The sequence below is a fragment of the Poecilia reticulata genome, chromosome 9 (assembly GCF_904066995.2).
Source record: "Poecilia reticulata chromosome 9, P_reticulata-male-v2, whole genome shotgun sequence".
Lineage (NCBI taxonomy): Eukaryota > Metazoa > Chordata > Actinopteri > Cyprinodontiformes > Poeciliidae > Poecilia > Poecilia reticulata.
Window position 1 is genome coordinate 9,253,590 of NC_088838.1, and position 27,868 is coordinate 9,281,457.

The following is a 27,868-nucleotide window of genomic DNA, read 5'->3' on the forward strand; positions in this document are numbered from 1 at the left end:
CCCAACGCGAGGTGATTTGTTTTCCGGTGGATAATTGCTTGCAGTATAGTCACGGGGAATCCAGAAAGCATTTTAAATGTGGTTGCTAAAAAAACACCCCGTGCTGATCACAGTGTATTATATGCCACTTAGGTAGGGCAGGTTTAAAAAAAAAAAAATATATATATATATATATATATCTGCCACAACAAAGAGCTGACCCACTTGTTTGATTTGAAAATATGAAATGGCACCGAGAGTGAAAACAAAGAGATGAATTCCTCCTCTTCCTCCCATCTGTGCCTGATGCACCCTGGAAATTATACAGCAGCGTATGTTTAAACATTTCACACAGAAACGAGGATGTGGTCAAATCCCATCCCTCGTGTCAATTTGTTGAGAGTAGCTGCGTTTCCATTGACCATATAATTGCGCAATTTGGAATTATGAAAATAAACTTGCTTAATGGCAACACACCTACATAGAAAAACTTACTTTGTGTTAAAATAAAATGTTGCGCTAGGATGAGGTGGTTTTTGGGCCATAACAAAATTAGTGTTTCGCAAAACTGCAATAGAAACACTTTTTTGGCATCACACGAGTCACATGATGAACAACCGGATGTTACTACTGATGGAAAGGAGGAAGAAGATGACAGGAAGTGGTAAGAGGATGTTGGTGCAGCTTGTTCTTTAATGGCTTATCAGGTGAACAAATTTATTTATGCGATTTCCATCCATCCATCCATCCATCCATCCATCCATCCATCCATCCATCCATCCATCCATCCATCCATCCATCCATCCATCCATCCATCCATCCATCCATCCATCCATCCATTTTCTTTACACCCTTGTCCCTCAGTCGGGTCGGGAGGGTTGCTGGTCTCCAGCTAACGTTCCGGGCGAGAGGCAGGGTCACCCTGGACGGGTCGCCAGTGTGTCGCAGGGCAACACAGAGACAGACAACTATGCACACACACTCACACCTAGGGGCAATTTGGAGAGGCCAATTAACCTGACAGTCATGTTTTTGGACTGTGAGAGGAAACCGGAGTACCCGGAGAAAACCCACACATGCACAGGGAGAACATGCAAACTCCATACAGAAAGACCTGGGCCGGGAATCGAAACCAGAACCTTCTTGCTGCAAGGCAACGGCTCTACCACCTGCGCCACTGTGCAGCCGTGATTTTAATTTATTTTCTTATTTAATGGAAACAGAGCATTTGCGAAATTGTGTTTCTTTTTCAATGTTAGTGGAATAACGACACATTTGTAACGGACAGTTGCTACTGTGAAGTCAATTAGGTATTAGTCAAAATCTGCTGATAGAATTCAGATCAAATATTTGATTGATAAGAACTGTGACACCCATACAAACCCCAAATCAGGGTCAGTAGAGAACAACACAACACTGACTATACATTAAAATATGAATGGAAGTTAAGGAGATGTGAATATTAACAAAATTTCCTGTGGAACCAATTTAATCAGTCAAAATGACACTTTTCTCTGGTTTACAATGATAAATTTAAAATGTAAAACTGTCAGTGTGATTAACGGTCCATACACAGTGAAATCCAGTTAAAGGTTTAACAACTTATTTCTCATTTAAAAAAGACATTGGCACCTCGGTTGGTTAGCAGATACGACTAGTCTCTGTGAGAACCGGGCCCTGATGGCAGCAAGTCTCAAGAAGTCGACATGTTTTTTGCAGTCAGCTCTGACTGGGCTCCATCTGAATCCATCCATTTTAATAGATCCAGACTTTTGCACTCCATCCCCAGAGGTAGCATTAATGTACTGGTCTGTCAACTGTTTATTCAAAAGAGAGGGAGAAGGTTGAAAAATAGCTGAAATGATTTCTCGCCACCTATTCGGTGTAATATTTCTGTCCTTGTTGTCTCTGAATGATAAATTGTCCAAATGTGGAATAACAGCAATCCCATCTCACAGTCTTTCTCTAAAACAAGCATCCTTGCTGTTTGCCTCCCTACACTGGTGGTTTGACCTTGTTGTCTTTTTTCTTTGCTGTTTATTGAACTCACCTTTTTAAATCGGTGGTATAATTGGGGAGGAAAAGAGGCCTACTTACTTTAGAAAATGTTGAAAAAATAATGATACAAGTATAACAAGATCCATAGCTTCAATTTGAGCCACTGCGCTGCTGTCACTTCACCTCTTCTTTGAAATACCGCCATTGCTGCGTCACATATAAAATCTAAGAAGTGAATGTAAACAGTCTGCGTTTTACTAGCAAGTCAGGGGTTTGTTTTTAAGCTCTCGATCATAGTTGTCTGTCGTTTGCTGCTCTCTAAGGCATGTATTCATATTTGTTTATAAAGTTTTTTATTTTAGTCCCTAAGAAGTACACGTCATTAGAACCCATCATTCACCAATTATCACAATGAGGTCAAAGATTCGGTTTTTTGCACCCTAACTTTCCAAACCTGCACCCTGATCAAAGCGAGTTGGTCGGGTCCCATCCACATAAAATGTCTGTTGCTAGTTGGAAAATTAGGATTCAAAATCTAAAACACAGATCAAGTCTGAACTGGATAAGGAAATACTAAACACTGTAAAATAAGCTTTAGATATGCCAAATGTTAATTCTATTTTTTTTTAACCCCACAGACTGCTTTAGAGTGATTTTCACAGCAACCGCCTAAGAATTAGACGTGTCAGATATGAGAGCTGGTGGCATCACTACATCCCCACTGTCTATGTATAACTTGAATAAAAAAAATAGTTGTACAAGTGTTTTCTCTGTGAAGTCCCAGTTGAAAAACAAATAATTAGATCTTCTGATACAAAACTTATATCCACCTGTTGCACTGTTGCACATCCATACTGACTACACAGTTAATCATGGAGCAGCATCAAAAAACAGATTTTTAAAAATTCACGTGAAGTCATTAATATTGGACAATGAATTAGGATCCAACCTTAGACAACTGTTTGTTTATCTGATAATCAAATTAAGTTTTAATCCCCAAAATGTTACATGTTTATTAGGACGGTAAGTAGTTGTGGTCGCTGGGGATTTTGTGAATACAATTTAATATTTACCCAGGATTCATTAAGCTGTTAATTGGCAAGTTTGAAACTAATTGGGACTTGACTTGGAGTCCTGGTTTGAGACTTGAGTCTCATCAGTGGTTCTAATCTCTTGTAATGTAGAGCGAATGGAGGCCGAATGTTAGCTCTGGTTAGGCAGGCAGCTGTTGCTCATGTTTCACAGTGAAAGGATGATTATGAGCCTGTGCTGTTGGTGGATTATGGGAAGTTAATGTCTCATAACAATCTGTTTGTTAGCCGTTGCTTCATTATTACCACATGGGCATCTCTTCAAATTAACGCTGTATTTCATGACTTTGGATCATTTCAGAACAAAGTCAATGTAATTTACCTCTCACCCTTAAGCTAATTGTGTTATTACAAGGATACTTCTGGTTAACAATACCAAAATACAAGCACTTACTACACAGTGTGTTGTTCATTGTGTTATTTATACCTTAAATTTGAACATTTGAACTATTTAGAATTGACAACAAAGGCTTTAAATGTGGGTTTAGAAAATGATTTCCTAATGTTACTAAAATATTCATTCCCAACTCAAAGTGAAGAGAAGAAAACCTTCCAAGCCACATTCGGTGCAAAATATAATGGAGTTAACAACAGAAAGATAGTGATAAGAGTTGTTAACTTATTCATTATAAAGGCACAAAAGCACTTCGATTTATTCAGAAATTCAATTTTAGGAGGTATTAATTTCTTTCTATAATCTTTTTCCTAGAGCTTTAACGCCTATTTACATTTCGAATGGGTAAAATATCACATTTGATCTATTTTCAAAATAATATAAAACAGCATTTAGCAGATATTTGGATGATCAATTAAATTTTATCTGATTAAAATATAACTATATATAAATATGGCTATAAAATATATAAATATATTAATATAAAATATAAATATAACTAAATCAATTAATCACATAATACATTAAAAGAAACTCAATCATTTTCATTTGTTTGATTTATCTTTTTTACTAAAAACTGAATGATAAAAGTCTTCAGTCTGGTGCTTTGCTTTCAACTATCCAATTTTATTTTATGAAAAATTTGTTTACAGACATTTCATAATTCACTTTACTTGTTGTTTCTGTTTATTTATTTTGGATATTTTAAATGTCTTTCAGATGCAGTGTTTCAATGTTCACTAGAATTTAAAGTTTATTGCCCTTTAGAAAGTGTTCTTGCAACAATATGCCATTGTTACTTGAAAATGGTCTCAAAACAACAATATTATCACACATCGCAATAAGTTCTGGAATATTTTAGCGTCCAGCAAAATATGTTATTGTGACATGCCTAGAAATAATTATTAAAAATATGAATCTGGTAATTTAAGGACAAACAGTAGATGTGCAGTAGACGTCATTCAGGCCCCGTCCCTTTGCATGTTCTAGATGTTTCCCTTTCTGGACCAGGGTTAGGAACTCTACAGGCCAGACAAAAACTAAACTGCACTTGTGACATATTACCTGAAAATGTCATGCAAAGATGGTGGGCATGGGGGAACCCTGGTGACAGATTAGCATTTTCCCTAGGAGCAACTCTGTGCTTTGACGCTTATATTTTACATTAACTCATAGTGACGGTGGCAGAGAAGCAACATCATTCTTGTTTCTGCTGACTGACTCAACCATTTCATCTCCTCACAGTGACCGAGGTGTTTTGCTAAATGATAAAGGACTTCTTCTTTTTCTCCGCTGGTGAGACACTAGTCTGCAGGTAGACAGGAAAGCAAAAAAGAAATATCACCGTCTCGCTAAACACGCCGACGTTCTGAGACGTAGAAACAGGTCTGGTCGACGTTTCGTTCTAATTTAAGCATCGCTTTCCAGCTCTTGTTCAAATTCAGCCGACATAGCCTGATTAACTGAATTACGATATAATGAAAGGCTAAATAGACAGTAACTGCTTCCAGCTTAGTCAGACTGCTGCAGCCAGAAAACAGAATAAATTGTTGTGTCTAATATTTTCATGTGCTATCATTCATTCTGTCTGCAGTGCCTGGATTTTATTTTTTTTTCTAAAGTGCTAGATAAGCTGTCAAATCCCATTAAAGCAGAAGTGTCGCTGACGGAGAGAACAGAAGCTTAAAAGGAGGAAATCCGGGGCATGTGATTACTGATTGATATGCTATAGTAATAGGGCACTCAAGATGGGATTTCAGATTTTTGTCAAGTTATTACAAATTCATTGATATCTGCAATACTTTTTAAAGAAGAAGCAATTCTGGACTCTGGACAACTTTAATTATTTTCCCTTTTTTTATCTACAAGTTTAAGTCAGGCTGAAGATTTAATGGAAAAAAATTCCACCCAAAGATAAACTTATACTATAATTTATTATTAATCTGGGGTGTGTATGCCAGGTCTGGTTTAGCTGTGATGTTTTTCTTTAGAGATATAACTTTCCTTTAACTTGCCACATTTGCTTAGGGTTCACTTAGGGATTCCCTAAATGCCTTTCAACACCGAGCCAGAACGTTTAGGTCGGAGCGCTCCTGCTTTCATCTGCCTGAGTTACCAATTCAGCTGCACCGCCGGCGCAACAGCGAGTATGAAAGTCAAAAAAGTCGTATCCCTCACTCAAACCACCACATATCAAGAGGCTGCATTGGACTGTGGTCTATTGAGGCTGCTGTCAGCGCAGAAATTGGTTTCTGCGCCTCTTCTAAAATGCATTCCTCCTCTATGATGGATTGTTGAATGCCTGTGTGAAATTGTGGGCCAATTTGTCAGGACGTCTGAGAGCGAGGCTTGATGTTCCCCCACACCCCGGAGTTACAGTGGAGAGGAAATGTTGCAGCACGTGACAAATTACTTCTTCAAACAATAAAATCAATCCACCCCAAAAACAAAAATAAAAAAAATCAAAGAACATCAGTCAATCGTCGCCCAATAAAACAGCTCAAAGACATTCTTGGGAATCTTGAAACTGGATTGAAATTTAATGAAAGCTCATGTTTGTTTGCTTGTCTGTTTGTTTTTTCCTGTCCTTCAGCAGAAATCAGAGTAAATGATACACTGTGGTAACCAAAAAGTTGTGAATGTAGGAAAGTATCTAGAGTCACCACATAATCTGAAGTGTAGACGCTCCATTTATCTACCTGCTAACCAAGGCATCTGCAGGATAAAGCTAGAGGGACTGGAGCCTCGTTTGCAGTAAAGTGGGAGCTGAGGTGAAGACAGAGCTGCCCCGAAGCGTCAACGTTCCCACCGTCACCTCAGGTCATGAGATACGGACCATGACCGACTGGACAAGAGTCTGGACACAAGCCATTAAAACGAGCTTCCTTCCATGTGTGGCTCAATCTTTTGAGATTTCCCTGGCAAGTGAGACAAACAACCCCCCTGAGGGCTTATATATCCTTTCTAGCCAGTGAATCCCATGGGATTCTCTGAAAGCAGAGAGGAAGGAAGGAAGGCCTGATGAATAATTCCTCTGGACCCCATTACCCAGACAGCTGGATCTCAGACGGACCGGCGCGTGTTCGGGTTCCACTTTTACACGAGCGATATTTACAGTATTAACGTCTATTTGCTCTCATGCAGAGACGAGTCAGGGAATGTCAGATATTTATTATCTGGAGCCTGAAATGTTATTGACCAAATTAACCTGGCCACTGAAACGTTCACAATCCTTTATAAAGATCTACTTTGCTTTCAGCAATCAATTAGCTTTGGTACACTTGGACGAATTCTAGCGGACAGAACATCCCCATACACATAAGAGTTTTTTATTTGTCTTCCGTCACAATCAATAATCAATGTTTGGGACCCAGAACTCATTGGAAACCATGTGTGTCCATGTCATCAGAGTCAGATCGAGCCTCGCTATGCTTAAAGGGGCAGCATTACGTGTTTTCTAGGCACATAGTGCCCTTTTACAGCACATCCAAGTAACTATGTTACCTTCAGTTGTTATAAAAATGCTGCATGTGTAAAATATAACTTAAAAGAAATTTGACTTTCTCATGTAATGCCTTAAAATTGAGCCTTTGTCTCTTTAAAAACACCTACTCTTTCTGAAACTCCACCTTCAGGAAGTCGTCACAACATGGCTCCTCTATTAACCCTTCAACAGCATTTCTACCGATGCTGCACTCAGAAATAGCTCGTATAATGAGCTCAGCAGATGCATGGCTCCACCAGGTGTTTGCTAATTGCTCCTGGGTAGTCTGAAGGAGTTAAGTGGGGGAGGGCTGCTCTGTGAGGCAAAAGCCTGGAAAATGCAGCTCTGAGGAAAAGCGTTGTCTGTGAAGGCGGCGCTAGCTCCAACAAGGCGTTTTCAACGGCTAAATGGTTGCCATGGAGATTAAAGGATTTCTCAAACATGCATGAAAGAATCGAGGCAACACTCCAGGTGTGTTTTTGATGAAGAAATTACATTACAACATGATGTAAAGCTCACAAACATCAACTTCACATGATACTGCCTGCCCCTTTAAGAATGTTCTTCACCTCATTATCCATTAGCTCTTCAGCTTCCTCTTTGCAATATTTGTTTCCCCTGCCTGAGGATAACCATTTTCACTTGAAATAAATGCACAAATGAAAGAATAATGAAGGCCATCTCATTTCTGTCCATAAAGAAACAACTGAATGATTTGGCCACTTATATTTAATCACCTAAAAATTAGGATTTAGCATATTAAAGAGCTCTGGTTGTTAGTGTGGGAGTCTGCTGTTCAGGCATATGTACAGTTATTGTCAGAAACCGCAGTGAGTCCCAGGATATATGCTCAACTTTGAACTTATTCTGGATTTTCACCAGCTTTCAAAAGTAGTGCGACTTATTTTTAACATGGTTAAGGTTGTTACTTTTGTTCATCTGATTCCAGTCTGTTTGGGATTATTGTCCTGTTCAAACAACCAAGTTTCCATCATGTAGCTGGCATGAGTTAAAGAATGTGAAAGTAGCCATTTTTCTTCCACCCACTTTACGTAACCCAGCAGTACAAATGGAAACTAAACAGCTCCTAGTATGATGCTGCCAATACCATGCAATGTTCTTAGGTTTTAAAGAATCTCCCAGACTCCTTGTCACTGCTGTCTAACATCTCACCTGTTTGAAACTCTCTCTTTCTGTTTGTCATGTGGGACCTTTTTCTTTTCCTCCAGAAAGCGTTTGGCTTCACCATGAGGGCAGCAAAAAGTTTCAGCTGAACCTGAATGCATCACATTTGAAGCAGGGGCTGAAACTCTCTCTCTCTCTCTCTCTCTGTGTTCATAGTGATGTAAAACTTGTTTCACTCTGACCCATCTAAACAACGTTTCCTTATGCTCAGTTGTTTGAACTGTTGATCGTAGGCTCTACGATTGTTTAGAAGTGACTCTGAAAGACTTTCCCAACTTGTGTAAATCTACAATTTTCCTTTTGAGTTCCTTTGACTTCCTTAGTGTTCTCTGTATCTGTCAAATGTCAAAAAAAATAATAATAAATTTTATGCAGTAAAAAAAAAAAGAGAGACCAGAGATGTTCTAGAAGCATCAGCCTCAAGTATTAAAAGATTTAGGCAAATGAATAAATCTGTTTGGACTTATGTGTGTAAAATTCATCCTGTGTGAATTTGGAAAAAGACCCAAAATAAATTCAAACACAGGGTTACGATCCGCTGAGTTTTACTCTCTACAAGAATTGCACCATGGGAAAAATGGTTCAGATCAATCAGGAAGCAGGGAATCAATCAATCAATCAATCTATCTATCTATCTATCTATCTATCTATCTATCTATCTATCTATCTATCTATCTATCTATCTATCTATCTATCTATCTATCTATCTATCTATCTATCTATCTATCTATCTATCTATCTATCTATCTATCTATCTATCTATCTATCTATCTATCTATCTATCTATCTATCTATCTATCTATCTATCTATCTATCTATCTATCTATCTATCTATCTATCTATCTATCTCTAAATTAATAATAAATAAGACCAAATCATTTAAACCAAATTACTTTGCTCCAAATTTAGTGCAGCTACTGACTATATTTTATAAACTTCAGGCTGTTTCCTGTAAACAAATTTTTTTTTTCCAATCAGTGACTGGAGTGGTAACTGATTTAATTAGGCTTAAAGGGTACACAAAGTACACAAAAGCTTTTAAAAAGTTAAAGTTAATGCTGTTTAAAGCCGTTTTAATGAGACACAGAGCAAAGTGCAAAAGTCACTGCATTTTTTCTCAGCTGTACGAAGCATAAAGTAATTCCAGCTGCCGCTGCACATTGCCAGTCAGCTGCCTGAAAGAAGGTTACTATGTCTCTCTCATTACCTTAGATCATGTCATTTATTTCAGTTTGGAGTCGCTGTGTTAACTCTGTGATTCAACACCAATCATGTCCTTCATTTAAGAACCGTTGTGCGGCTTCGATTTATCTTCGCACAAACAGAACACCTCCTCCATCTTTCATTTCTTTTCACTCCCAACTTTTCAGATCACACTGTAAGCTAATACGTCCGAAACGCTAAAAAGTAAACTTTCCGCTCATTGCTATCGACACGTACTTCAAATAAACTGCTTTTAGTCAATCCAAAAATCAGCTGATAAAACAGTCCTGAGGTAAAAGCGGAGGATAGTTTTCAAACACCATTAAATATTCTCTCCTTGCTGGTTTACAGGATGCTGGAGTCTCAGTGGTGATAATAAAGATCCATTAGCCTTACTTGTCTTTGGGGTCTTTTTCCCCACCCGTAATATAGTAAGCATATAGGACACAATAAGTGAGACAAAATAAAAAGTATTTTATAACTTCTTCTTTGTTCCAGAACATCTTCCAAAATCACTGCACAACATCACGTCTATATCAAAACTAATTATGCTGTAAATCAATGCCGACCTCAATTTAAAGCTGATGTCTGGAGGTCAACGAAGCCTTGACTTTTACCGATTTTCCCCTCAGCAGCGCGGCGCTCCTGCCGCGATGCCCCCTCCTCGGCTGGCTCTTCAACAATCTGCAAGCTAATGATCAGTGATCAGAGACCCAAACAGCACTTCATCACATGTGCTCTGTAAATAAGCACTTGTAACCTCGAGTGAAATTCAATATTGTCTTTGCTGGAGCTTGGAGGAACAACATCATATTTTCCGCCTGTGCCAGATTAAGCTATTAGCTGGCCGCAACGTGTGCTATTAGCACATCATAATGAGAATAATGAAATCACGGAAACATCAGCCGGGCTGAGGAAGAGATGCCAAGAATGCTCACTGCGAAAACAAAGGAATTGTCACATTCCTTTTAACAGGCAATGCAAGACTACAGGCCATTATTAAAAAGATACCCTGTTGCCTCTTTTGCTGTTAAGTTTTTTATTTTTTTATTTTATGGTTCCCACCTCCTCACTAGAACCGACATCACATTCCCCGAGAGATACATCTGTCAAAAGTCTGAATCATACACACTGCTGAATATGTTTTTGGAGGAGATCTCACCCCACGCACACAGCAGCCAGAGAGGTGCTTAACTAAAGATAGGTCTGCAGTCTGATTATGTGCATTTGTGCAAATGAATCCCACTGGAGCCTTTTAACGCAGTGTGAAATCGCTGCATTTTCTGAAGCGCGCTGAAACATATACGGTACGGGTTAGGGGCGGCGCATACTTTCCATAACCCAGCAACGTTTGGAAACTAATATGATGCGGTCTTAAAGTATTCGATTTGTAGAATACCCGCACGTAAGTTACTGTCGTTTTGCTTATGCATTCAAACGGCGGACGCAATTTGCTGTGAATGACAACCAACTGGATTTAAACCGTTAGATGTCCAAGAATTGTCCGTATAAGTGACAAATTATTTTCACATTTTGCAATGTGAAAACCACAAAGTTGAATCTTTCTGTTGGGGTTTTATGTAACAGGCTCTAATGAGGATTCTCGAAGGCACCCAGGAGACTAGCAGTAGACACCAGGCTTTGTTTGAGGGGCTGTTAAATTGAATTCGTGTTGAACAATCAGGCCAAGCCGAGCTATCTGTTCTAGTTTCAGCTGCTTTACACCATGCATGACGGAAGCTATTTCTACATTTATGTGTTGCAACCAATACCGATGCAGAGCCATTGATTATCATCTTCAGTATTTGAAGACGTAAGAGTTTTCTAAGGGTTCAAATACTTTCTAGATTCCTTTAGTTGTATATAAAGTAGAAACAACCGGAAAGGGACAGGAGAATGATAGATGGAGCTATGGTTAAAACTGTCATCGAAAATGGAAAGTGGATAAAACCAATGCAAAGAAAGTCCTAGATGTGGACTTTCTTTGCAAAGAGACTCTTAGTCTGAGTATCTTCCTCTTTTAATGGCGGTTAGCAAGCAATGTTTTGTAGCATTACCACCACATACATGAATGGAGTGTGAAAGGGGATGCTAAATATGTACAAAACAGGTTTATAAACTAAACTAAACTAAATAATTACATGAAAATAATGAAAATGTTACATTCATTTTGTCTTCTTAAGGCAGCTCAACAAAAACAATAAGATTCAGAACTAGAAACCTACAGGTCTTGTATATTCAGCTGAGATTTGTCGTCCTGTAAATTGTGTACTAATTCCCCTCTTTCAACTGCATGCTTGGGGAAGAACAACAAAACATGATTATCTTCTTCACATCAGAAGCTTCTTTAGATCTGCTGTCAAAACGCTACAGTTTATAATCTAAAATCAGCATCTGGAGTCAGTCTTTGCAGAAGAAGTTAAATGGTGAAACTTATTGCTACATATAATTACTCTGGGAATAATAAAAGACTGCTTGGATTGAATAGAATATAAATTTGTGTAAACAACCACCGTCAATCAGAAGATTAAGCAAAGTTAGCCAGAAAACCACCGTCTATTGATTTCTACAGGCAAAAATACAACACAGTCAAATTGCTGAAGTGGGAAAAACCTGCTCCTATTTAGAAACCTGGCGGACTACAGAGCTCCGCTCATTGTTTTTGGAGAAACTTATCAGTATGACTATGTCTAAATACTCTGATTTAATATAGACATATTGGGTTGTTTAAGAAATGAAAAGAGACGGGTGATGATCAATGACCATAACTGTACTGATATGTCATATTAAGTCGGAAATGTTTGTGGCATGTTATGAGAAATACAAAACAATCTACATGCATTTAAATCATGACTCGTGTTAAAAAAGAAATGGGTAATGTTGATCCCCTCTATGGCATGACTTTTTATTTTTTGGGGGGGGGGATATTTTCCTGAATTCTTTGGGAACTTGTTGGTCCTTAATTACAAAATTGGACCCTGACACCTCCCGGAACCGGATTTGGGTTTGTTTCCTCAGGGCAACATTGCGCTACAAGGGGTCTAAAACGCCAAGTTTTCTACAGTGATTATGAGAACTAAATACAAATCAAACAAAAACTATATTCATAAAAAAAACTTTTTTTTGTCAAAAATAAATCAGACATGGTTCCAACTCACCAAATATAAAATAAACAACTAACTTTCATTAATGAATGGTGCATTTGCACAAATTACTAAAACAAGCATTTGTGTGTGTTTGTACGTGTGTAATGTTTGGCGGAGTTAGAATCACTAAGGATGTTGAAATCAGTCTTTTTCCCTATTATATGTTAAACATCAGGAAGGAATTGCTTGCTGATGTGAAAAAGAGTGTATATCACATTTTTGGCACGTGATTATTGACGTACCTGGGAATCACCATCTGTTTACCTGATTATCTATGGGTTGTAGCGACCAGATTCACATTAGTGACAGGAGTTAGGGCTGCAGGTTCTTTTTATAAGAGTTTGTAGTTCTGATTCTTTGTTAGAATTTGAGCCAAGCAAAGGACAACATTTCCACCAGCTCCCACATCTGGTAGATATGGTGGTTGCACGGCTCGCCCTGTATAGGTTGTAAGGAACACCATCTGCACCAGCCATACAAAGTATCCTGTAGACCCATATATTTGGTTTTGGCAGGTGATGCTTCAGTGGGGCCATTTGTTCATTGATGACCAGCTCATCACTCTTTGGGACTGAAGTCAGTTTTAAGGATAAACAAACAATGAAATAATGGTTGTACAGTGGATCCTCGTGTTTTCATCAGGAATGACCCCAACGTATGAACCATGCACATTTTGTCCATGAAATGACCTTGCATCCATCTATTGTTGCTGTTAGACAATAATAAAGTACAAAAATTGGCTGTGATAATTATTTTGTAATCAACTGAATGTCATTGCATTAGAATAATATTGCCTGAGCCAAAGGGCCCTAACTGCGCAATGTTGCCCTGAGGCAACTAACAAAAAAAACACAGTTTTAGCATATAAATTATTTTAATTATTTTAAAAAATTGTCTTGAAATGATCTACATTGCTTCTTTACATACTCACAGATATGAAAATATTTTTAGTTAGAGTGACCCAAATTTAAACATGAAGAAAAGTGATGTATAACTTACAAGTAGGAGGCAAGGTGTAACATGCACCTCTGCTTCTAAAAAAGACTGCTCCTCTTCTAAGTAAAAGGTCACATGAACCTCAATACCTCTTTTATTTGGACAAAAATATGTCTGGAGTTATTTTAAATCATCAACCCCCAAGAATAAAATAAAGGAGCAACGTGAGGTACAGATATATGGTTTGATGCCTGAGGGCAACGCCACGCCATAGAGGGTTAAGTCGGAAATGTTTGTGGCATGTTATGAGAAATACAAAAGAATCTACATGCATTTAAATCATGACTCATGTTAAAAAAGAAATGGGTAATGTTGATCTTAAGCCACAAAAGAGTAAATTATTTTTAATGCCTCTGATGGACTTTGTGATTTGAACCTTTGGACTAGAATTCAACCTGCTGTTCTACTGTAACTAAATGAAAATGTATGGGGTTTTTTTTGGTATAGTTTTTTGTCTGTGTTTATTCTGCATAAAAAGCTTTTTGGAAGAAGCCTTGACCTTCGAACACTCATATTTCAATACACATTCCAATGATGAAACAAGGCAATTGCAGAATTCTTGCAACAAACACAGGGACGTTGTAAGTTGATTGAAAGGTAAATGGATCTAAATACAAGGCAATCCTTGAAGAGGGGACTTGAGAATAGCACTAAGGTCCTAAATATACATCCAACAGCTACTAGAAGGGTTTGGACCAGAGCAATCAAACTTAAGATCTACATCCAAATGCATATCATGTATAGCTGTTCTTTTGTTGCCCATTCATTATTTTCTTTCTCCTTCATGACTATGCCCTACTTTGTGTTCACCCATTTGCAAAAAATCTACATAAATCAGTTTAAAAATGTGAACAATTTTAACTGAACACTTTTCGAAGATTGTGTGTGCCGCTGGGGCGCCGAAGCCTCGCGGCTTCGGCCGCAGCGCTATCCCCAAAATCTCGTTGTAAATTGGGCTGCCACTCAGTGGTCTGATAGAGACTGAGAGGAATAAAACGTCTTCATGTGCTTGTTAAGCTGATGGCTCCGAGCGCAGCAAAACAACTGAAGGTGACTTGGACGTACGTGCCAGCACTTTATCAGCTCAGACCCGCTCCGTTATGTACTCTGGCGAGAGAAAAGCGTCGGAACTTGTAAAGCCGAACTGAAATGTCATTCGTGGCGGCGGTGGTTTTACGGGTTGGACGCAGGGCTCGACGTAAAAAGCGTGTCACTGAATCCCAGCCCCGGAGATCCGCTGTCCTGGATGTTTGAGTTGCGTTTCTGCTCCAGCAAACCCGCTGCCACTGAATGAATTACATCCTCAGCAGGTTGTCAAGTTCAGCAGAAGTCTGTTAATGACCCTCCATTAACAGTTATACCAAGTGTTAAAGAAGGAAACATCTGAAACACGCAGTTCCCATGGAGCAAGACTCAGAAACACTCTATTTTATTTTATATAAAGTTAATCATAAACTTAGCTTACAAGACAAAGTAAAAAGCAAACAGGATCACCAAGATGAGTGTAAGGGTTGAAGACGTACCTACAGATTCGACCACTTATGGTCTTACGTCTGGCTTAGAGACACAGCTGGAAAAACCTACTGATGGCTTAAGTTTAAACCTGAAATGAGAAAAACAAAAGTCTAAGAGAGCCTTATTCAAAAGACAAACCATACAAACGCTTATCACAACCACAGCGACAAAGACTGGCCCGGTTCTGTAGGTTCACTTGCACCAGAATCACTCAGCCAATCAAAAACTGACTTTAGAGCATCATGATAGCCGAGTCATATTGTTTATCCAATGAGTTTAAAGGGGTTGAAATTAGCCAGACCAGAAGAGTTTTGTCCTGTATGACACTTTAACAGATAAGGTGGCAAAGTGAAAATCTAACATAAATTTACAGAATGGCCGGTATATTTTTGTACATATAATGTATCACTTTTCACTGACGATTTTAATAGTTCAAACACCAATAACAACCTTACTATGCATTAATGCACAGAGCGATTCAAAGTTCAAAGGTCGCAAAAATATCAAAGTTCATTCTTTAAACATGTCAGCTCTCTGTACATTTTCATGCATCTGGGTTAGCGGAGAGTTGACCAGAGCTCCTTCTACACAGAGCCATCAGGTGACCAGTCTTCTTCTGTGTCACCATGGGTCACCAACAGCCAGTCTCGCACTAATGGCAATTTTCAATCCCTCTAAACAAGAAGACAAGTGATCAAAATGGGAATTAATAGCAGGGGTTAGAGCTTTTTTCAGGTACAAGAACAAAGATGCCTCATTTGTCAGTCTGGGAGCTTATTATGTTCATCACTCACTTCATGTTACTGAATGGCACATTTTAATAATCATGTCAGCATTTCATCAATGAACGCTGTCCCATATGACATGTCCAAAGTGAAGTTAAGAAAAAAAAAACCTAAAAACGTCCCTTTCTTACAAGCTCTTCCACTTAAGTGGCGAGCATTAATTTGGCAACAAATATTGCAACCTGTCAAAACTCCCCGCGCTTGATGGCAGCCTCCCTTCTGTGAATTTACGCACAGCTGAAGTGCAAGCTGTCATTTTGGCAGGCGAAGACAGCGTGGTTTGATCATCCATCATCTTTCTTATTCCTGACACTTTAAAATCAGGGCTCATTTCCTAGTGCTTCCAAATTAGACAAATGTTTGGTAAATAAAAAAAGAGCCCCCGCCGTGTTTTCAGGGTCCGTCCAAGGCGACGCGGTGAAGTTTTTTTCTGTTTAATAAGACCTGCCGGAGGGACAGATTGCAGCATCCTGCACGCAAATCGAAAGGGAAAGTGGAAACTTTATGAACATGCCTCATCCTGGCCTAAACTCATCCGAACATGGAGAGAGAAAGAAAACACGCACACACATACACACACACACACACACACACACTAACGCTTTTCGCACAATTCCAGCCTGAAAATTGGTCGAGTTTGAATGTAATTATTTTAGACAGGATTTGTGCAGCTATGTGCACGCAGCGGCGGCATGACTTTCTCCTCACATCATCCGTGTTCACACGGCCCACTTTAATTATCTGTGAGCAGGAACTCCTCACCTTATTAATGCCTGCACATTTTGTCCGGGCACAAAGCTTTCGCCTGTGGCTTCGACGCTGGGATTTTCACCTTTTTACATTTTCTGAAGTTACTTCACAGGAAGCGGCTTGTGGGTGGACAGAAACCACCCAGGCTGCCCCTTTATGAGCACAGTAGTGGCGAGAATATATGTTTTTTTCTTTCTTTTTCTTCTATCCCCCCCTTCAAATAACGCGCTCTAGGAAGACCTCGCAAAAGAAGAGTTCAAAGTGTTCATCAAAATTCACATCCCGAGAGTTTCAGTCTCCGGCATCGAAACCGACCTGCTGAGCTGTGCTGGAGGAAATCTATAGAAACAAATTAACTCCACGTCTGTTGGTCTGGGCATGTGCACAAGATAACGGGCTTCAATTACAAAGCTCTCTCTCCTAATTGAAAATGCAGCTAATAGCTTAAGTGCTTTCTATCTTGGAAAGCTAAAAAGATGTGTGCGTGTGCATGTGTGTGTGTGTGTGCGTGTGTGTGTGTGCATGTTGAGGGGGCGCGTTGGATTCCAGCGTTTACTGAACGCCCTCCTGAGTGTGGCTTTTGGCCCCGGAGCCGCTCTTTTCAATGCAGCGTCTCTCCCACTTTCATCTTTCTGCAGACTGTGTTTACCAGTCATTGCGATCAGAAAAGGCTTTCTCGCATGTCAAAAGAGACAGCGCGCAGCGCTGCTTATGCGGCGACTCTCAGGACTCTGAAGGAAAAGAAGTAATTAAAGGCATGCTGGGTGCAGAAATTAATCCAACACTTTTTTTTTGGTGGGCATAACATGTTTATTAAATTTTTTTGTAAATTCTGGAGGTGAAGTCTCCCTTATTTTGAGGAGTTGGATTATGCCAACTGTTATGAAACAGAGCTAATGAATACAACTGAAAATAAATGCTTATTTAAATGGATTTCAGACATGATGGTGTGAGGTATGGCCGCAGTGCTGCACTCATCATGGGGAAGAACGCCATGGAAATTTGGAGTTTAAAATGAATTACTTTACCTGTTCTTTTTTCCATGGCATATTGATTGACATTCAATTGCATGGATTTTTAAAATCGACATTTCAAAAATCCATCCATACATCCATCCATCCATCCATTTTCTTGCACCCTTGTCCCTTAGTGGGGTCGGGAGGGTTGCTGGTGCCCATCTCCAGCTAACGTTCCGGGTGAAAGGCGGGGTCACCCTGGACAGGTCGCCAGTCTGTCGCAGGGCAAATTTAAAAAATCCCACAGGATGAAATTTAAACAAATAAACCTAAATAAATGCAATTTTTTTTTCCATTTAGTGTCCTTTACCAAGTTGCTCCTCCACCCAAATGTCTTTTGTACGCACCAACAGAATCCATTTCTTCTCAGAAATGGCGGCGCTCACATCGTAATGTTGGTGTCTTAGACCTAGTTCAAACGTTTTCAGTAGGGCTGAGGATATTAACTTCATTTCAGCCCGTTTTATTAATTTCAATATCAGTTTTGATGTGTTTTGGATCATCTTCTTGTTAGAATACCCAAATCTGGCCATCTGACCCAAACTAACAACAATATTTGACAAGAAATTAGTTTAAATGTTCAAGATCTGAGCTAAGATTGGCTCAAGTCAGACTTAAAGGGACAGCATTATGTAAAATCAACGTTTTTGAGCTCTACATCATGTTATGATGTTATTCCCTCATTAAAAATGTACCTAGTGCTATAGGCCTGTCACAATAATCAATAAATCAATTAATCGCATGATAAATCAAAACAAACTCAATAATTTCTATTGGCATGATTTAAACTATTTTCAACAAATACACCAAACCAAGAAGACAGCTAAGCCTCAACTCTATGGAAAATTTATGGACCATGCTTAAGCGCTATATAAATACCAGTGAATTTATATGTTTAACCAATCTCTTGTGTTTCTGCTGGGAGTAGTTGTCAAATATCCAAAGAGAATCATTAAAGAAGTTTGTTAATGACTACAGAACACATGTGGTTTGCTGTCCAACTTATAACCAAATGCTAGTTAGGAAGCATGTATGTATATGATCGTATGCATACATTTTTAATAGTGCACAGGATAGAGAAACTCAAACATGTGCACCGTATTCTTTTCAAAACTTTTTCAGTTGTGTAATCCTTCCACTGTGTACAAAAAAAAAGAACAAGTTCCCATTAAACATTAACGGTCCTGATGAATGTATGTACATTTCTAATGGCAGCACAAAATGTTCCAACTTCACTTCAATATGAACAAAAATAAATAAATAAAAAATGAAAACGGTTTAAAAGTTCTCCTTTTTGAATCTTGGAGATTGGCATGAAATGCAAAAAAAAAAAAATCCCATTACATTTTTTAACAGCCCAAGCCGCTCCCCTGAGCTGCAGAGGGCACGGAATAACAAAGCTGAGGGACGACTCGGCTCCTTACCTCTGATGGGCTATTAGTTATTCTAGCTAGCAATAGCCCCATTAGGTCTGCCGTTTAATGCTCCCACGCCACATTCTCACATGAAAGCCACTAGATTGATAAGGTGAGCATCTCACCTCAAGCCTTCCCTTTGCTTGAGAAACGTTCTGCCACAGACAATCTGACAAGAGCTGATTTACCTGAGCGTGCTTCTTGTAGAACCTAATAGGAAACAAGCAAATGTTTTTCTCTTTTCTTTTATTTTTTTTTGTACGTGTGCCAACATCTCTCTGGTGACTTTAGTTGAAAACTCAAGATCCAAAGCAGAGACCTCTGAATATTCTACAATTGTTTATAGGCTGCGTGTAGAATATAGGGGATGAGCTGTGTGGCAAAGAAGGGAGATTAAAGTTTGTCTTTTGAGCTGCACAGATAGATACAGTTGAAAAGAGAGATGGCTTTTTTATGTGCGGCAGCATGTCTGTTTTGTAAAACAGAAGGGTCCAGTGACATTACGGCTTTCCCTCCACAACATGTCCTGTTAATCAGACTGAACCAGAGAGCACGAGGCAGGAAACAGGAGACAGATCAGGAACACTGGGGTTACAAGGCCATAAAAGTGTCCAATTAAGCATTAGCAAATTGATGCTTTTCTTTTTTCTTTTTTTTTTTTTTTACAACGAATGAGAACTTGATGTTCAAAAATGACCAGAGGCTTCACATTCACTTGAAACCAGACATATACACACAATGTACAGAAAGACACAACCTTTTTTTCTCTCTGTCTGACATTAAATCAGACTAAAACCTTTCCTGTATCAAGTCAGGATTACCAAAACCATATCTGTTCAAGACATACCAGAGACGACTTTTGCTGTCATTGCTTTTCTTCAAATTCAAAGGCTCGATAAGATCGACACTTTAGTTTCAGATTCCCTCTTGAAATGTTATTTTATTCTTTTGTTGCAGTTTCTCGAACGTATCACAGAAAAAAAAAGTTGTTTTGATTTGCTCTGAAATACAATTTTTTTGCACTTTTTAAGAAAAGAAATGCATACGAATTTGTTTTGTTTCTTCTGTTGTTTCAGTTTATCATGTAGAAATAATATTTAAGCATTTTGTAGACATCTGTACACTTTGTCACAAATCTGTGTAACAAAAGAGTTCATAGAACAAATCACAAAACACCTAAAGGTCAGAAGTTTGATTGTATATCAAATATAAATAACAAAAAGTATTGGTATTGGTATCAGCAATACTGGCCCTGTATTTACTTGGAATCTGATCGATACCAAAATATGTAGGATCGCACACCTCTAGCTTGAGCCAGCATTTTCACAAGATCTTTTGCTTTGTTCTTGCATAAATCCATTCATTTTGTATTAAGATACATTTATCTCTTGCCAGACAGAACCCATATCCTTCCTGAAGAGATGGCTTGACAATCCCTGGTGCTTACATGTGCTAATAATTGTTTGAACAGATGAATATATTACCTTCAGGCATCTGGAAATTGTACTCCAAGATAAACCAGACTGCCAGAATGCCATGACATCATCATCTGAGGTTTCCCAGACTATCAAAAATTCATAGTAAGCTTAACATATGCAATTAGCTGACTTTAAAGGAAGTATTTTAATAAACTTTCTCTAACTGTTTTTGGCTTTTAGCAAACAGAAGTAATTCCTAACTGACCTAGAACAAAATAGTTTAGTCTGATTTAATTTCAAAAAGTGTGGGGGGAAAAGAAGAGGCACCAGCTGTGTGTGTGTGTCTCATGTTTATGAACTTAAACAAAAGCAGCATAATGCAGTTTCCCACTGCAGCAGCACGCCACAGCCAAGCCCAAATGCATAATTTATCTTTTATTTGGCTACAGGCCGTTATGGTGTTCTCCAGCGCACAACGACTGTTTGAACTTTGTAAATGGAACCAATGAGGAAAATGCTAAACACACAATCGCTGGAGGCAGAGAGAAGGGGGTGAGATATGTGATCATCGGCAGGTAGGTTTGCAAAGATTTACACACTTTATACAACAGAAAACAAATATCAAAACTCACACAGCTCGCGTGCGTTTGCTACCGCGGCTCTTGTAGCAAACACATGGGATAGGAGAGAAACACCTGCACAGTGACTCGAGCTAATACATTGTTTTTATTCTAAAAGGCTGGCCGCTAATGCACAGATTAATCAAACAGGGAGTATTTTCGTGTAAGTAATGAAAAATAGACCTGCTTTATGCGTAATGCATTGCAGTTCACTCCAAAATAAGACTCACATTTGAGCATTTATCATTACATGATTGGGGCCGAACAGCAGGTTGGTCATATGGAACTGAGACAATCAGCATATTGGAAATCAAGTCACTGTGCACTGACCTTTGTTTCCTCATCCCAAAGCAGACAAGAGCAGAGAAGAAAACAGCTTGTTTTTTTTATATATATATATCCAACAGAGTGTTAAGAAAATTTACCTCGCATGCCTCGCACTGGAAATGGATTTTTGGAGGGCAACGGTCATACCTCGCATTCCCTGGAGCCTGAGATGGTGTACGTGTAAGGTCCCGTCCCATTAACCAGCATATCCATAGTCTCTGAATGGGAGGGCTTGTAGTCCACATAGTACTCTTGCAGGGGGGAATTAAAGGAGCGCTCAGTCTGTCGTGCCTGTTTCTGGCGCTTTTTGACTGCCGAGCGCTGCTGGAGCTGTTTGAGACTGCTGGGATAGTGCTTCCATGACACATAGATAACCAGCAGAATTATAGCCACAGATAAGAAAAGTGCCACGCTGCCGGCTATGATCTTGTGGAAGGACACATAGTCGGTGTCGGGCAACGGCGCGGTGGTGGGGGCCTCGGAAGGAGTTGGCGAGGCCGTCGTATTCCAGGTCAGCTTTTTATCTGCCACCAGCTGCGTGGGAAGAGGCGGGAAATCGGGCTGGAAAGGGGAAGTGAGGGGCAAAGTCGTCGAGGGGATTGGGGTTGGGGTTGCTGTACAGATGTTATAAGTCTCCACCACATCTGTCACTTTCTCTCCTTGAGCCTCCTTAGGGCTAGCACAAATCATAGTAGTCTCTTTGTTGCCCTTGAAGGCTTTGAGCCAGGACACCAGCGGGCATATGTTGGGGTTACAGTGCCACAAATTCCCGGCCAGACTGATGCTGGTTAGGGAAATCCAAGTCTCCGCCGTCCGCTGGGAGACGTTGCTGAGTTTGTTGGAGTCCAGATTCAGAGTTTGAAGGTTGGGCAGGCACTGAAATGTGCTGGCGTCCAGCACCTCCAACTCGTTTCCTGAGAGGTCCAGCTTTTGCAAGGAGGTCCACATCCATGGCAGCCCTTGCGTTAGCAGCCTGATACGGTTCCACTGCAGGTAGAGCGCCCTCAGGTTAGTCAGGCGGGGGAAGTGAGCAAAGTTTATCTTTGAAAACTGGTTGTGCTCCAAGTGAAGCTCGACCAGCTTTAAGAGTCCCGCAAAAGCGTTGCGTGTCAGGCTCCTGAGCCTGTTGTAGCCGATGTCAAGGAACTCCAGGTTGCGACAGTCGAGGAAAACCCGCATGGGGATCGTCTTTAAGGAGTTCGACCTCAAGTGCAAACTGAGCAGCTTCCGCAAACCCAAGAACTGATTGGGTTTCAGAACCTGCAGCTTGTTGTAGGACAAGTCGAGGTTTCGTAGATTTGGGACGTCGTGAAACGTGTTGTTCTTCAGCTGCGTGACCTTGTTGGAGCTGAGGATCAGCTCCTTGAGCCTCCGGATCCCATGAAACGCCTGGCCATCCACCGCAGTGATGTAATTGTGGTCGAGGTAGAGCCACACCAGTTGACTGAGACCTGCGAATTGCCGGGCTCTGAGGTTCACCAGGCTGTTGTAACGGAGGGAGAGGCCCTGCGTGCTCACAGACACGTTGTTCGGCACGTCGCGGAAGGCGTTGGATTCACAGTATATTATTTTCCCATCGCATCTGCAGCTCGAGGGGCAGCGGCGCTCCCGGATGCCGCTCGGCGCTGCAAGCAGCCAGGTGGGTATCGCCACAGTGAACATTAGCCATCTGAAAAGCACAGAAAGACCTAGAGACAGAGAAAATGACAAGGATAAAACAAAAGCAGGATTCAGATCAGAAGCAACAAATGCTCTGGAATAGTGGTGCTGAAAGTTTGTGTAATCAGAAGCATCTCAGTAAATACTAAGGTTTTTCCAAGTAACACTGCACTAAAGGATCCTTTAAAAGGACAGTATTGTGTATTTTTCAAGCACATAGTGCCCTTTTATAGCAGAATCAAGAAACTATGTTAAGTTCAGTTGTAAAAAAAAATAGTGTACATGTCAAATATGACTTATAAGAAATTTTACTTTGTAATTTAACATCTTTAAATTGGGCCTCTGTCTATTTAAAAACTCCAGTTCTTTCTGAAACTCCACCTTCAGGAAGCCATCACAACATGGCTCCTCTATTAACCCTTTAACACCCTTTTTAATCAGCGTTGTAATCAGAAATAGCTCCTAAGAGCTCAGTAGACGCACAGCTCCAACAGGAGTTTGCTAATTGCTGCTGCTAGTCTGAAGGAGCTGAGTGGGGGAGTCATGCAGGAGGGATGCTCTGTGAGGCAAAAGCTCAAAGATGAGGAGCTGCATCATGAAGGAGGACCGAGGTCCACCAAGGCGTTTTGCACAGCTGAGCGGTTGCCATGGAAGACTAAAGGATTACTCAAACATGCATGAGAGAATCAAGGCAACTCTCCAGGTGTGCTTTTGACGAGGAAATAACATTATAACATGGTGAAAAGCTCAAAAAGGGCAATTTTACATTATACTGCTCTAATAAAATAAAAACCACAGGACTGGGACTTTTCCAGTTTGATGTTTGTTTCATTAACAACAAGATGTTCTTTCCCACTGGAACAGTGTGTTCAAAAGAAGCGTTGGCAGTTGTGCATTATTTGTAAAAGCCCTAATGAGATAATTTTCCAAATGCGGATTAGTTAACATAAGGTTTGACTGGCTTAATATGAGAGAAACTGTTAAAGCTGCTAACTAATAATTTGACATTTCACTACATTTTCAATCCCTGGCAGCTTTCTCAGTTTGATTTCTGACTTCAGGGCGGTTCCTGTTGTGTTTCTGACCAGGGAAAGAAATCTTCTGGGTATCAATAGAAAACACCATTACCATACCTCACATGTTTGTTGCCATGCCACTGAAACAAGTTGGATTTAATGTTATTCCCGGATCCATCACATGATGTAAGTAGCCACATGTGCTTGTTCAGCCTTGGTTTTCTGTTAAGTTTAAACTCAACTTTAAGTTCATAAATATTTTCAGCAGTACTTCTCTTTTCCTTAGTTTCTGTTTGAAACAAAAAATGGTTTTTGGAGTGGCGGGGGGTTTGCTTTAGCAGCTTTTTTTCTTTTTTTTTAAGCTCTACAACACATTGTATTTTCTCTGAAAATAGTTATCAGAATGTATTTAGAGTACTGCTAAACGCAATAAAAGTACCACCAGTTGTACTTGGATCAAGTGGAGATTTTTTTTTTCTTTAACAAGGGCATTCTGGCTCTTCGCTCAGGATGCCATTGTGCTGGAGGGCGGCACAAGAGCTTGATAAGAAAAAATAAATAAAGGATTTTGTAATTTGCGCCTTGAACATGTTCTGTTTATTTGCAAATTAAGCCTGACTGTCTTGTATTCAGTTTAAGCACTGTGGGAAAATATGGCAGAGGCCCACTAACAACACTGAAGTTAGTATCTGATTCAAGATCCCAATTTAGCAACAGCTTAAAGGAGTAGTTCACAATTTGTAAGGACTTTGAATTGCATTTGATTCACTCAAAATTAAAAAATTCTTAGCTTAGATAAACTCGTACATATTGTTCTACTGAAAGGAGGCTATTTAAACACAGTTCAGACTTTATGAAACCATCATATACTTGAGGGGGGGGGGACAACATGGCAATTCTAGGGTATCTAGGCCCCTGTCAGATATAGTCAAGCATGAAAACCACGATTCACAGACCGATCAATCCTTTTCAGAATGATTTTACATTGATTACAGGTTCTTTAAATCAAACTTTATCAGTGAAGCACAAAATGGGGAGTTGGGAGCATAGGAGGATCTCTCCCCAAGGCACCATTAATGCACAGTTTGGGATCCTTAATGGCTCCAGAATATGCATTACAGTGTTCTTCACTTATTTCCACACTCAGAGGTGATTGATAACCACATTCATCAGGTATAATCTGACAGTTTGTTTATTCCACCCCCCCAAAGAGAAAAGCCTCCTTGAAATTACCCCAGCCTGCAGTGATCATTCAGACACCGCATGATGTTAAGGGCACCACCAATAACACCTTTAATTAAAACTGTACTCAGACACACAGCGCAAGGCTCGGGAAGAGTGAACATACCCATACTTGTACGACGTCTGCCTTTCCTCATGCCCAGGGATGTCTTCCGGATGCGTTCCGGCTCCACATGTTAGACGCACTCGGCGTTTTGCCCAAATAGTTTGCACATGCGAGCACGGGAAACGCACGCACTTTGCGCCGAAGTCAAACCTCCCCCTCCCGCTGCGCTCACAGCCGCGCACCTGTCGGAGAGGACCGCGGCTCCCTCAAGGTGCACATCAACCTCTCTGGTCCGTGTAGTTTACCGCACCACATCAGCTCGGTCCCGCATTCTTGTCTTCCGCCTGCCGCCTCAACCAAGGATGGGAAGGAAAGCGCTCAAGCTCGTAGAGCCATGATGATGATGATGATGATGATGATGATGCTGGCACTCTCCAGCGCACGCTGTGGGAGGCTGGAGGATGCTCTCCAATCACAGAGTCACCAATTGTTGATTCTAAGTTGCGTAAAAGACAGTAGGAAGAGAGCGAGCGAGCGAGCGAGCGGAGCAGTTTGGAGAGGAACTGAACTGCGCGGTCCGAAGACGACAAGTTGCGGTATCCTGCTTCAGGCGTGGGGGAGGCGGGGAGGAAGGGGAGGTGAAGAGAGAGGAAGGTGCAGGCGGCTTTGTGGATTAGACGCGTTGGCCGTGACACCGAGAATAAATCAGTTATATAGCAACAGGAATGATGCTCCTGCGTGTGGAAGAGGAGGACGGAGGCTGCTGGTTGGCTGGTGCTCCGTTTTCAGGACTTGAGATGCCCTCTCCTGGCCACCGAGTGACACTCCGCAGCCCACACCGAACTGGTCCTCATTGTTCCCACGAGCACAGCCTGCATATTAATTAAAGCCGGGGAATGGGAACACTGTTGGCTCTGCATTTAGATCGTCGGGAAGCTTCGCCTCAGAACAGACACATCTCCAGAAAGATCTCAAATCACAACCTCATTTATATATAGATGGATAGATAAAAGCAAATGTTTCAGGAGATGCAAGGAATAGTTTATAACTTCTAGATTTTAAATGGAGGCCCACAAGAATACTTAAATGTCAGACATTACGCAGACAAGACAAAATCTTTAATTAAGGCTTTTAAAAGAAAATATATGTATGACAAGATATGCATATTTTTATTTGAACAGATTTTTAAACTCAGTGTTTTAAATAATAATCAAATTGTAAGTTGAAATACAAATGAGTTAAATCAGAACAAATTTTTAAATGTTAATACAATAGTTTTACTATAAATAATTTGTAACCCAATTTTAATGAAGTAGTCAAAATAATTAGTTACACTATTCTGTTTTTACACAGGCAATATTTGTCAGCTCAGGGTTTTTTTTTAGTAATAAAACAGATTAATGTAGCCTACTGAACACCACCAGCAACCAACACTTTATAAACAGAATACGAGCATATATTTAATATTCATAAAGTCAGATTGTTTTTTCTCAATATACATTTAAGCCCTTAAACGTTAGAGCTGTGGCTATACAAGCCCAAACACAACATGTTACGGAAATTGGAATAACGTTTTTAAATCTATATTAAAAAGGTTTAGTGTAAACCTTTTTTAAAGCCAACAGCAGCTAAGATGTGCTGTTAATCAGTAACAGCTGCCTCAGGGTTGACGAGTTCAGCCTACTAGCAAGTTTTAGCTTAGCATTAGCACCGTCACAAAACAGTTAGACCTGGGGGAAAAAAAACTTTATTTTTGCTTTAACCCCAGAAATTTACTAACAACACGTCTCATATTCCTAACTTTTACTAAGTTCATAAGTTCGTTGATAAATGAACTTCCAGATAAATGAGTCTTACTGTTCTTTGCTTGACACATTGAGGACATCTTCAGGTAAATTCCATTATATTGATTTGTTCCCCAAAGAAAGCGGCTAGTATGGAGAGCCATTTCAGCCAAAATTAAATAAATAAATGGGTAAAATAAATAAAAAATGAGTAAAATAAATCAAAAAATGAAGAAAATGAGTGAAATAAATAAATAATTTGTTAAATAAATAATTTAGCTTTTTCATTAACCCAATTTTTCATTTATTTATTTTTCATATTATCAATTTCTCAATTTCCCTTTTTTCATTTATCTATTTTTCATTTACCCACTTTTCATTAATCTATTTTTCATTTAACCATTTTTTAATTTAGCTTTTTCATTAACCCAATTTTTCATTTCTTTATGTTTCATATTATCAATTTCCCAATTTCTCTTTTTCATTTATCTATTTCTTATTTATCCCTTTATCCATTTACCCACTTTTCATTAATCTATTTTTCATTTAACCATTTTTTAATTTAGCTTTTTCATTAACCCAACTTTTTCATTTATTTATTTTTCAGATTATCAATTTCTCTATTTCTCTTTTTCATTTATCTCTTTTTCATTAATCTATTTTTCATTTGTCCATTTTTCATTTATCCCTTTATCTATTTACCCATTTTTCATTAATCTATTTTTTAATTTAACATTTTTTGATTTCCTTTTTCCATTAACCCGATTTTCTATTTCCCAGTTTCATTAATCAATTTCTC

General features: G+C 39.5%; 1 protein-coding gene across 3 annotated transcripts in view; it reads right to left on the reverse strand.

Annotated features, from left to right (window-relative positions):
• Positions 1-26,386, reverse strand: part of LOC103469684 (leucine-rich repeat transmembrane neuronal protein 4) — a 77,411-nt gene extending 51,025 nt beyond the window's left edge. Inside the window, exons 1-3 of one of the 3 annotated variants that reach the window (XR_014088859.1) lie at positions 25,346-26,384; positions 21,421-23,010; positions 15,000-15,079 (exon numbers count right to left, since the gene is read on the reverse strand). Coding sequence is in view for 2 of the 3 variants with exons in the window: in XM_008417537.3 (XP_008415759.1) it covers positions 21,464-23,010; positions 25,346-25,376 (1,578 nt within the window). In the remaining variant the exon portion in view is untranslated. Of the gene's footprint in view, positions 1-14,999; positions 15,080-21,420; positions 23,011-25,345 lie in introns of all 3 variants that reach the window. The other 2 variants (XM_008417536.3, XM_008417537.3) reach the window with 2 other exon arrangements.
• Positions 26,387-27,868: the final 1,482 nt, after the last annotated feature.